This window comes from Filicampus tigris, chromosome 8 (assembly GCF_054856515.1).
Source record: "Filicampus tigris isolate MCC_2025a chromosome 8, RoL_Ftig_1.0, whole genome shotgun sequence".
Taxonomy (NCBI): Eukaryota; Metazoa; Chordata; class Actinopteri; order Syngnathiformes; family Syngnathidae; genus Filicampus; species Filicampus tigris.
In genome coordinates this window covers 16,182,137-16,194,716 of record NC_141224.1, presented here as the reverse complement: position 1 = coordinate 16,194,716, position 12,580 = coordinate 16,182,137, and the positions used below count along the sequence as shown (strand labels likewise).

Sequence of the window (12,580 nt, the reverse complement as noted above, 5' to 3'; positions counted from 1 at the left end):
CTTAGAGTGGATGAAGAGGCAGAACAGTGAGAAAGAGGGGACTAAAGATCGACAGACAGACAGATGAATGCTTTGTGTCAGACAGAGCACAGCTGGGTTAAAAAAGTAGCAGGTATAAACGGTATTAACTTCATATGTAGGACTTTTTTTTCCAAGATAAACAATATCTTACGTTGATCTTTTGTTTGTACCAATCCGTGTTGGAAGCATATATACAGTAGATATAAAACGCTAATAGACTGACCTGAATGACCCTGGATGATCTCATGGTGAGCAAATTAAAAGGGCATTGTGTTTTAAAGCTTTTAAAGTGTCTCAGATAGAAAACGAAGCTGAAAATGTTGACTACTTTGCACAATTTACCAACTAAAAATAATGATCAGCACATTGAAGCATTTCAGAAATCTTCAGCAAGAACACCAGAGTCACCATTCTAAACATACTGCCTGGAGGATGCTGGAACACTATTCTACTCATGCAAAAACCATTAGGGCTTTAGGGCCCAATGAGGAGAAATGGGAAAAAAATCATTGTGTTGTTCAAGGGAAGAAATGGGAAATACATTGAGAAGATTGTTGGAGATCAATATTCCATTTGGACTCCACGAGTAGACAGGACTGTGGACAGTCTAATGTTTTGCTGGATAAGCAGTGTGTGTGTGTTTGTGTACGTGGGCGTGCACGCGCATGTGAGTGTGTGTTGCAGTGTGTGAGAGAGACAATGTTTGCACCTTATTTCTATGGCTGTGGAAGGAGAACATGGTCACTATTGGAAAGCCTCAGAGCAGCTTGGGGCTTCTTGTCACCAAGCAAGTCAGTCTGTGCAGCTGTCCATATCTATTGAGGTCAGCTGGGCTTTCTATGTTGTTGATGCCAAAAACAGAAGCTGAAACAGTGGACCATAAGACATTGGTGCGCTGGAGCATTTAAATAAAATACAATTGAACAACAGAAAATCACTATTTCATAGTGGGAACAAAAGGCCTTTGGTAACGGCACAAAACCAATCAGATTCCACAAAATGCTTGCCATTCGGCAAACCTTTTATTGTTAAGTTTAGAAATTATTAGGATGATTTCAGAGTACCGGTAAGTGAGTAAGCAGTATTTTCATGAAATACATTTTTGGTCAGTTAGAGAAGTGATTAAACTTTAATCTACCACCTTCATGTGTGGTGTCACACACACATGAAGTTCTAATTAAAATTATTCAACCCATCTGTCTAGTCATTTTTTAAATAATAATAATAATAATAATGGTTGAGGTTAGTTAGGCATCGCGACGCACAAATCGGTCGCGACCCCGATTTACCAGATCTTTTGTTTACAGAAAGTACACTGCAATCTTCTATCATGTTTTTATTTAACACAAGTTGGGAAATAACATACAATTGTAATTGTTTCTCTATTATGTATTTATTTAACACATAATAGAAGATCAGATAATGGCTTGTTTTTCAATTTCCAATTTTTTTAAATGAGAAACAGGAGACGGCTTGTTCCAATTCAGTGGAGACAGCAACACTACCCCCTCGCAGACGGAGGAGAGATGGCTTTATGGAATCTGAAACCTGTGTGAATATCTTGAAACTCATGTAAAATATATTGCATATATTTGTGGATCTGAAAAACATGTGAAAATCACAGACATATTTGTTGATGTTAAAAAAACGTGAAAATGATTAATATATTCTAAGACAAATGTCCAGAGGTGGGCATTCGGAACGATGGGACACCTTTTAATAATGGCGGACTGACGAATGACCGAAATGGACTTTCACCCTTCAGTGTAATCGTCATTAATTGCGTCCATCAGTGACATTCTGACGTTTTTTTGGGGAGGCCCGACTGATGGACCAAAGGATTTCTGACAGACTAACTGACAAACTAAAATGACGGACTGGTGAGTGACGGACGGGTACCCTGGCCGCTAACCGATGACGAATGACAGACCAGCTAAATTTAGTAAAATGCCCACCTCTGTAATTTTCCCTCTGAAACCCATAGAAACGCCCCAATATGCCCAGTTATACATGCGCAAAATCTAGGAAAATACCAAAAGAAAGAAAACTGCACCCATGCGCACAGTTAAACTGCGCTTTGTGCTAGACTTGCGCTGGACAAAAAATAGGGCCCATAAAATTTGGATGTTGCCCAAAGTCATCTGGTATGAGCTACTGCACACCATGATCCTGAAAAGGACTACCAGAAGAACATGGATGATTGAATGTTGTCAATTCATCAAATTCATTTTTTGTTGGTGTTCACAATATGTAGTTTTGTAATGTAGTATTATGTTTGCACGATGGCTCCCTGTTTCCTGGGGAATGTTACATTCCGTGTGTTAAAATAGACCGACGGGTTACTTGTATTATATATTTAATCCGCATGACATAAAAGTTATAGCTGCATTGTTTGAATGTAAGATCAGGTGCATAGTCAAAGTAGTAACATGATATTGTGCGCTAGCATTCCATGCTTTGGGATTATCTTCAAATAACAGCAAAATGGCGTGAATGGAATTTGGGGAGGTGAGTGTTTCACCTTCTTATTGATGATCCCTACCCTTCAAGCGTCTACCCCCATACTCCCCCCCCCCCAAAAAAAAAAAAAATCCACCACCCTCCCCCTGATGTGTACACGCACATAGACGCAATCATGCGCTTACCTCCTCATGGTGGCTCATTAATCAACGCCAGATTATCAGGAAAGTGACACCTTCATGATTACAACGTAGCTGGGGAACTTTCTTTAATAGGAGTTTAGTTGTAAAGGAGATGCAAATTACTGAGTTTACTTAAAAGTGCAAGCTAGCTTATTATTCAGGTTACAGTACTCCAGGGTTTGTGTCAAATGAAAGAAATGAAACAGGAATATGTAGGCTTAACTAAATAGATAAAATGTCAAGATCTTGGAGGTTGCATCATTGCAAAACGAGAGTAAATACACTATTAGTAAACACATAACTCAAGTTTAGCGGTTGATTGATTACGGTATTTATGGAAGGTGGGAGGCAGTAGGTCAATCGGTAGGAGAAGAAAGAGGTTGAGCAAAGTAGAGTATTAGTCTGACAGTTATCGTTAATGTGTAAGACATATTTTGTAACACGACTTTTATTATCCCCTCTTCATTCATCAATAAAGTTAAGACAGTATTTCAACAGTGTTTTATTGCTTTCCGTATTAATATTACAGTGAATGACATGTTCACACTTGTAGGACTGTAAAGAATGCTAGAATGCAACTTAATACATTAGCTGTACTATAAATACTATACATAAGTTTTATGGTGGTAACAGTTTGTCATGACTCTGTGACAGTCCGCAGACTGTGGATATATGGTGGATATCATCTATTTCATACATAAATATAACAAGGCCATGCATCTAACCCTCTGAATCATTGTAGAAATCAGTCATTGAATGCATTTGTCTTCTTCTTCTTCTTCTTCTTCTTCTTCTTCTTCTTCTTCTTATTATTATTATTATTATTATTATTATTATTATTATTATTATTATTATTATTATCATCGTCATCATCATCTTTACTATCTTTTTAAAATCATCACCCTAGCTGTGGCACAACATTGGGGGACGCGTAGGGAATGGTCACACATGGAGATGAACGAACGGGGTGGAAGGCGGTCTCCGAATGCACACTTTGCAACGCAGGTCTGTGTTGCAACTTTGCATCAGCCGCCCCTGGAGGTCCACTTGCAGTTCCTTAGAAATGCTACATTTTGCACGCTTCGAACTCCTGCATGGACTCGAGATAATACGTTTATTTTTCCGCCATGTCAAAGACTGCACATCTGACTCACCAATTTTAAAGGGAACAACAGGAGCAGCTTCGACTGGTAGCGAATCAAGTTAGCTGTGTTCACGCTCACAACGGCGCAAAATGTCCATTTATAACTGCAACACGTTGAATGCGTCTCCAAAAATACCAGAAGCGACTCTGCTCAGATTTGGGCCACACATTGCACTAGACATGTACTGGGCTTGAAAACAGAGTCCTATGGTATGTCTTTCGGCTGGCCTGGGGTGCCCCTGAAAGAACTGGATGAAGTGGATGGGGAGAGGGAAGTATAGACTTTCCTGCTAAAGCTGCTGCTTGACCTGACCCCAGAAATGCGGAGGAAAACAACAGGATGAACAATTTGACCCTGGAACAGATTAATTTTATTTAAACAATTCCCTTTTAGAAAGAATGTTGTTTACTCTTGAACAAATTAGAACTTCACCAGCATACAAGAAAAGAGTGGCTTCAACTTTCCACATTCCAAAGAATACTATGATTATACTGTAAGTATGATGACAATGACTTTTAAAAGATAGAGATAACAATATAATTGAACTTTAACAAATATATTTAAAGTGCAAAGTATTCTTTTGCATGGCTTCCAAAGGGGTAATATCAAAAAAGAAAGAAATGCAATCAAGTTAATCCCGCTTTAATGGACTCTCACATTATGCCTGCACTCTCTGTCCAAACATGGAGCATCCCTCTTTCTCCACATCTGTCAAAGAAAAAAACAGAAGCATCTATTTTAATGTTTAAACGCTAAACAAGCTTGAACTCCTGCTGTCGCCTTCATTTTCTGTCTAAAAGCATATACTCGGGTGCCTAAATATTTCATTACAGGCACCCGATAACACTGGGTAAGGCTATGGATAATCAAAAGGTAGGTCCTATACACCAAAGAGGGTGTGTGTTCTGTATCTATGGAGTATTGTCAGTGTGTTCAACACATTTTCTCTCTCCAGACTAATTCTATACAAGAGCAAAGGTCCTTGATAGGTTGCTTCCTGTGCTGCTCTGATCACGTTGGGCGAGTGTGACATCACCCGTGCACTCGCACAATCCCGAAAAATCAACGTGGTGACAATGATTGCTCACAAAGAAAGAAAGATCGTGTGTTTGTGTGTGTACGCGTGTGTATGTGTGTGTGTGGTTGAACGGTTCATGGTTGTTCAGAGCAAGGTGGCCTAATGTAAATTAAAAAGCATTGCCTGATCCCATTTGACCCTCCTGCCCCCTCCCGTTCACAGTCTTAATGCGACCATTTGCTTTGAGGTACTCACCCCACATAATTCAATTTGTCCGAATAAATGAGAGTGCACACATTTCATAAAGGCCATGCTCCCACACTCCAAATCTTACAAAGAAAACCAACAAGTAAAAAAATGAAAATACAACACTGAAATTACCTCAGTTAAAAAACAGCATACTTTGTCACAGTAGAGTTTTATTACCTCTTTCATCTGTAAATGAAAGCGAGCAATTATTGCAAGGTGCCAGTATCATATTATTATGTTGGCCTCGGTCCCCTAGATAGTCATCAATCACCCTCAATCGAGCTGTCACCAGTAGGCAGAGATCCAGCTGGAGAGCACTGAAGAAGGAGAGGAGGTGGAGAGGGAGGTAGAGGAGGGGGGAGGAGGGGGGGGGGGGGGGGGGAGTACATCATCATTAATTTGAGGAGTGACCCCAGGGGCCTTTCACATGTCTCAACCCGGGACTCTCCAAGCAAGCGCAGTGCATGAACTGGAGGGAAAGAGCTTGACTTTTGGGGTGCTAACCAGTTTGGTGATGACAACATTTTGATAAGCTAAGATAGATAGATAGATAGTTAGATAGACAGACAGACAGACAGACAGACAGACAGACAGACAGACAGATAGATAGATAGATAGATAGATAGATAGATAGATAGATAGATAGATAGATAGATAGATAGATAGATAGATAGATAGATAGATAGATAGATAGATAGAGAGATAGAGAGATAGAGAGAGAGATAGATAGATGGATGGATAAGACATAGACAGACAGAGTTTATACATTATTTGCATGTGTTGAGGAATCATCACAATTGTCTTAATTAGGCTGAATGCACCACATACGTAATGGGCAATTCATTGTTTTAAATTCACTTTGGTTACTCTTTTGCAAACAATATTTTTCATTGCCGACATGATCCCTACAACGAAAGTGAATAATAAAGTTACAGACGGATCATTTTTAGTGACAAACTTGTGACGTCATAGCCACTGCCTCTTAAAACAACCTGCATCTGCTGCTGACGTCTTTTATACAACTTTTTACAACGTAAAAATACATATGGGACAACAAAGTTGTCATTCTTGAAAACGATAGCTTTCGCTACTGTATTTTTATATATTCAATTGATAGATATTTTTCATTAAAAAGTACGCCGCAGCTTTATGGTTTTCTGTATTTTATTTATTTATTTTTTTTCTTTGAAAGGTGTTCGAGTGGGGGGGCATTTTACACAAATTAAACATGCTACCGTGCTTCGCCCTATAAGCATCCAAGAAGCCTGTGCTTCCCAATCAATTGGTACAGTCAAGCAGCAGCAGCCTGCGTGAGAGTGGAGGCAGACCTTCAGTCTCGCTTTATTTCTGGATATTGGGGGACCTCTCTACCATGTCATATCCACAATTTGGATATCCATATTCGCCTGCTCCACAAGTAAGTTCATTCAACTTGTTTAATCGTATGCACAATTTGACTGAAATGGTTGCGACTGGTTATCTCATCGATCTTAGTTTGGATCTTTGCGCACTTTGGTCAAAAATCTGAGACACGTGTCGCGGATGTGAAAGGCGATTTCTCTACAGTAATCTGGCACCTGCAAAGGTAGAAAACCGAGGCGAGCGAAAAAGGAAAGCTCCATTGTGATCTTCACTGAATTTGAACGGACATATAGACTTTACCGGCATTACGCACATGAACTTCTGCACAATTAAGCCATGTTCACGGTTTAATTAAACTGATATTCGTTTAATTAATTTATTTTTGGCTGCATGCCACTGGCAGACGTTGTTGTCATGTTTATATATCTATAGCTATATGTATGTATATATATATACCGCCTCACGTAACAAATATGCAGGGGGGGGGGATACGTCTTGTCAGTCAGCGTCTTTTAAATAATTTTGTTTTGTTTCTTTTTAGTTTGTTGATTCGGCAGAATTAACACTGTTCAATCCAAAAAGTCGGTTCTTTTGAATACATTCCAGCTTCTTGTGCACGAGCTGAAACTTTGTTGCACAATAGGTGATTTTGTTTTTAAAATACAGTTTCTCTCTGTTGGTGCAGTTCCTCATGACAAGCAACTCTCTGACCACTTGCTGCGAGTCTACCGGCAGATCCATCGCCGACTCCGGAGTGGCTGCGTCCGGACAGACGCCCGTCTACTGCCCGGTGTATGAGAGTCGGCTCTTGGCGACCGCCAGGCATGAGCTCAGCTCAGCCGCCGCACTGGGCATGTACGGGAGTCCCTACACGGGCACTCAAGGATACGGCAACTACGTTACATATGGAACGGACGCCTCCGCTTTCTACTCACTGGTGAGCGCCTTCTTTTTTTTGGCACTGATAAGGACACCCTGCAGTCGCAGCTCTCTGTTTAACAAAGCTGCCACTGTCTGCATGCTGTGCTCATGTTGCATTTTATCACTTCCCATACTGATGTCCATGAAACCCAACAAGATAAATAAATAGATTTTTTGGATACCATACTTTTACTTTTTAAACGACTTTACTTTAGTAATAACTTAAATTGTCAACTTTGTTAAAGCCTTATGTTCTCCTATGTAGGAGAAAGTGGGAAAGTGACATGCAGGGACAAGTAAGGCTATATCTGAGAATGTCAAGGGGGGAAAAAAGAAAAAAATAAATGGGAATTTATAAAGCTGCAGCGTTTGAAAAAGAAATGTTAATCCAACGTCCTGTGTATGCAAAATGTATTGCTATTTGTGCTTATTTAAAAGGTTATGGGTTTTTTTTCTCAACTTGTGGTAGAGTATTTTTCTGTGGTGTTGTTTCAGTTGTGCTTGTAAGATGGTACACAGTTGATTAGTAATTATTTTTTTTATATTTTTATTGCTCTTATATTGTTGCTGTATGGTCAGAAACCTACTCTCTTTTTAATTCTATGTTCAGAACCTCAAAGCTCCACCCAATCGAAAAATTAAAATAAAATAATTATTTGACAATTCCCAGTTTGAACAGCCGCAGTGAGCAATTGTCATTATTGATGAGGGGGCAAAAATGTTGTCAAGTGTATTACTAACTAAGTCAACATGTATGCTCCTCATCTCAAGTCAAACATTATTTTGTTGACTGGTTACAGGGTACATTTGATACAAAGGATGCCACGGCCTCTGCTCATGCAGGACTAACCCAAGCGACAGCCTACTACCCCTATGATCCAACTCTGGGACAGTATCAGTATGACAGGTAATTTGTCTCTCCATGACTAGACTCTAAACTGCCCAAAATTATTTTGTTTGTTGGTCTGCTTATTTCGGAAGCACGCAAGAGCTGTGAATTTGCGAAATTATCCTGGAGATGTGTAGCAGACTTTCATTGGATTGGAAAATCTATAGAAACGTTTGGAAAAGACTTTAAAGGCTTGATGATTTTTTTTTTTTTTTTTTTTTTTTTTTTTTTAAATACAAAGGGGATTACTCCCTACTAGGTTTAGGTTCTAGAAGCGGGTCATATTGAAAAGGAGTGAAGTTTGCCAGGTGATGAAAAGTAACACCTGGAAGCCAACAATTGTCCTTTCTATATCAGCATAATGATAAGAAACATTTCCCTTGTTTTGTATTTTCGGCGCATGTCTTTTGCTTAAATCACGCTAAATTCAATATAAATTATGCAAGTTGCATTAACAGGGCTGCAGTGTGTAAGGCAAGGCAGACTATCTGGCACACAGATGAACAAGGAGGCCTACAGCAGTTCCACTTTATTTTTTTATTTTACCTGAGGGCTCGTCATTACACCCCATAAAGCAATTTTACAGTCTGTTTTGTTTGCTAGAGAACCAAATGCAATGAGGAAAGGTGGAGCTCTTTCCTTTTGATTCCCTTAGCAGTGCTTGACCCTCACTAAGCTAGGCCTCATAAAAGGCTCCCTCGAGAGGACGTTTACAGCTCTCTGCTGACTGACGATCAACTCTGTGCATTTTAAATGCAGGGATATATTTGTGGGACTAGGTAGGGAGGCAGACAAACTACATTTTAAAATGATCTCAACAATAAAATGGTCCTTTACGTGTATTAGTCGAGTTTTATTTTACTTTCAAAACATTATGAATGACGTGTATGTTTGATGTGGTTACTGCTCTTTGGGCCCTGATTGGATGGATGTTGTTTTAAGAAACTAATGTCTACCCTATCGCTCTCATCGTTTGTGCAATAAGTTATAGTAAACATAGTCCTAGCTGGTCCCTTGTACTCTCAAATCATAAGCCATTTTTGTAATACAATTTTGGCAAATTAAGGAAGTAGAACGTGTACACAATTGTATTACTATAACGAGCTGCAGATGATTGCTTTTAACGTTAATTGAGTCCACCAGGTAAATATTCTGACAGTCAAATTCGTCACATATGATCTCATTGCCTTTGTGGGTGTGTTCCTCTCACGAGCAGATATGGTTCTATGGATGGAGGTCCTCGGCGCAAGAACGCCACTCGTGAGACAACTAGCACCCTGAAGGCCTGGCTGCAGGAACACAGGAAGAACCCTTATCCGACCAAAGGTGAAAAGATCATGCTGGCCATCATCACCAAGATGACCCTGACACAGGTGTCCACCTGGTTTGCCAACGCCAGGAGGAGGCTAAAGAAGGAGAACAAGATGACATGGCCGCCCAGAAACAAGGGCTCAGAGGAGAAACGATATGACGAGGATGACGACTGTTCTCAGGAGGAGCAGATAAAAAGTGAAAGTAATGAAAATGGTCAGTGTCACCGCAGTGGTAGTGGCTCAGTTACTTTTCAAAATGTTTTGGCAAAATGTAACAGGGGTCTGATGTCTGGCGCCATTGATGATTTAAAGGTATTTATGTCATGTGTAAAAATGTGAGTGAGTTGAGTCTCGACAGGTTTGTTTTTGGATTGTAATTTTTTGACTGTATGAATAAGAAAAGAAGAAAAAGTATGTATGTAATGTATCATCATTATGTAATGTTAAATAGTAATTTTAAACAGAAGTTTTATATTTGTGAAGTGATCATTGTAAAACAATATGATTATTATGATTGGAAAAGCAAAAATAGGTCAATAAAAAGTTAAGAATTGTCTTAAATAAGTCATAGTATATTTTTAATAAATGAAACATTGAATTGATAATAAAAAAATATAAAAATACATTATGTTACCTTTATAAGATGAAAACTATTATACACAAAGTATAGGGTTGTTGTAGTTGAAGTTACATATATTCATATTGTGATAGAAAAACAAACAAACAAACAAACATAGTTGAATGTATTAATTTGAGTCAAATGGAGCAGGGGATGCACATTCTATTATAGAAACACTAGACTGGGCTTTATTAAACAATAATCAGGTCCTTCTTAAATTGCTCTATCATGCGATAAAATAAGTAAACTAAAGACGGCTTTTATATTTTCAGTTGCTTTATTAAACAAACTGCATTGATAATTTTAATGATTGGTTGATGGGTATTTATTAATATTGATCAGGCCCAATTTCTCTGGTTGCCACTGCAATTGATTATGTTTTTATTTTTCATTTGTGTGAAGAGGAAAGTGCCTTTTATCAGCTATGATGTCAGTGTCCACTATCACTGGACTTCTAGCATTCTGAATGGACTGGAGAGTGGCTGATGCTGTTATCAGATACGTTGTTGCCATCCTTCATGCACTGACTGTCTGCGTTCTCATTTTCCAGATAGTCGAGGTCAATCCAATAAAGATCTCCAGCTGAGCGACCTGGAAGATTTTGACACACTGGAGTCAGAGAGTTCGGAGTGTGAGTTGAAGCACAGATACCACATGAACCCTCACATGACAACGACAGGCGACTGTCCAACTGAGCACCTCATCAAAGACATCTCTATGAAAATGTCCGGCCCGGTTGCACTCGGGGGAGAACAGGACTTGAGTAAAAGTTGCCTAAAAACAAACCAGGAGGAGTTCCAGGCGGAGAGCAGAGTGCAGCCAAAGTCTTGTTACAGCCAACAGCCGCAGCACCATATACTAGACGGCAAACCTCGGATCTGGTCCTTGGCCCAGACGGCGACCTCCTTGGTCCAGACTGATTACCCTTCCTGTATGCTGAGGTGTCAGGTACCGCCCTCCTCCTCCCTCAGCCCACCATCTGTCTCTACCTCACCCGCCTCAGGCCTGGACCACAGGCAGGACTCGCCCGTCACCACACTGAGAAACTGGGTGGATGGGGTCTTCCACGATCCTTTGTTCAGGCACAGCACTTTGAGCCAGGCCCTGACCCACACCACTGTATCCTGGAGCAGCAGCACCACCAAAGGATCCATCTTGGAAGCGGAGAAGAGTCCGGGGATTCTGCAGCATGACCAGGACTCGTCCAAAGACAGTGCCATGAGTTTCAAAACTATTAACAAACTCTTCTGTTCGTAATAAGACCAAAACGAATGATTTATTTAAAAAAATGGACAAAAGACATCTGGGATAGAAGCTATATGTCGCCCTTTTGCTGGTACATTCTTTAACACAAGTGAACTATTCCAATTGATCTAGATTCATTTTTCCAACGCACGCGCACAAATTCTCGAATTGTATAATATGTTTACATCTTGGGCAAATACCTTGAGGTTTACAGTATTTATTATTTATTTTACTTTTGTCCCTGTACGCATGCATATATAATTACAATAATTTGGAGGATCACTAGTGAATAATAATAATAAAAAAAAGGTCTCACGGATGCACAGCTCTCCAAAACGTGGATGCGTTTTAACTTTGTTCACTGAAAATAAAATAAAAAACAGGCAGTTCTGAGGAGAAATTGTGATGTTCCTTCAGAATTGGTGTCCATGGATGCTAAAGAAGAGGGACTTTATGTATTAATTGATTTAAAAAAAAATATTAATAAATAAAGTTATCATTATCATTTTAATAACAAACCAAAAATAGGCACAATGGTCTCCTTAAAACATCTCCTTTTAGAAGAAAGACCTCAGTACAGCCAAATATCTAAGCTCTGCCTCATTAATCCCATCTAAACAGGCTGTAATTGGGATGTAGGTGGACATATTTCATGGCACCTCATTGATTTCACCTCTCAGCTTTCTGTCTCTGATATTCCCCATTCTCAACCTTGTCCATGATGCAGCTGTCAAACCGTTAAGTTATTCACCATGCCTCCATTAATGGGTTCAGAAAAGAAGCTCCAATGAGATTATTTGAAATTTTCACTTTTGACACCGGCTCCTCAATTTCCATCAGACAACACCCAGGAAACAAAGGTCTGGATGTGTGGAAAGAAAGTGAAAGGGAGGCACTCACGTTGTCTAAAAGTGAAAAGGGCAAAGGAACTCGAATTAGTTGTTGTAGATAAAAGGGCAAATAGAGGAAAAAGAGTCAAGGGTACTTGACAGTAATGGCGAAAGTGGAGCTCTCATGGGACTCTGTCCTAGAAGAGCAAGGAGAGGAGGGAGGGGTGCCTTCGGAGATGAATTTTAATGGGAAAAAAGCATCAACGATTGAGCGCCCTTTTTATCCTGCAAGGAAACAAAATGGGATTTATTATAACAGAGCAGCA

At 39.7% G+C, this 12,580-nt stretch overlaps 1 protein-coding gene across 1 annotated transcript; it reads left to right on the top strand.

Annotated features, from left to right (window-relative positions):
• Positions 1-6,141: 6,141 nt before the first annotated feature.
• irx4a (iroquois homeobox 4a) lies at positions 6,142-11,810 on the top strand. Its single transcript, XM_086038246.1, has 5 exons — positions 6,142-6,492; positions 7,123-7,374; positions 8,159-8,265; positions 9,464-9,774; positions 10,730-11,810. Exons 1-5 carry the CDS (start codon positions 6,448-6,450, stop codon positions 11,434-11,436), a joined length of 1,422 nt encoding a protein of 473 aa, XP_085894372.1. The 5' UTR covers positions 6,142-6,447; the 3' UTR covers positions 11,437-11,810.
• The last annotated feature ends 770 nt before the right edge of the window (positions 11,811-12,580 follow it).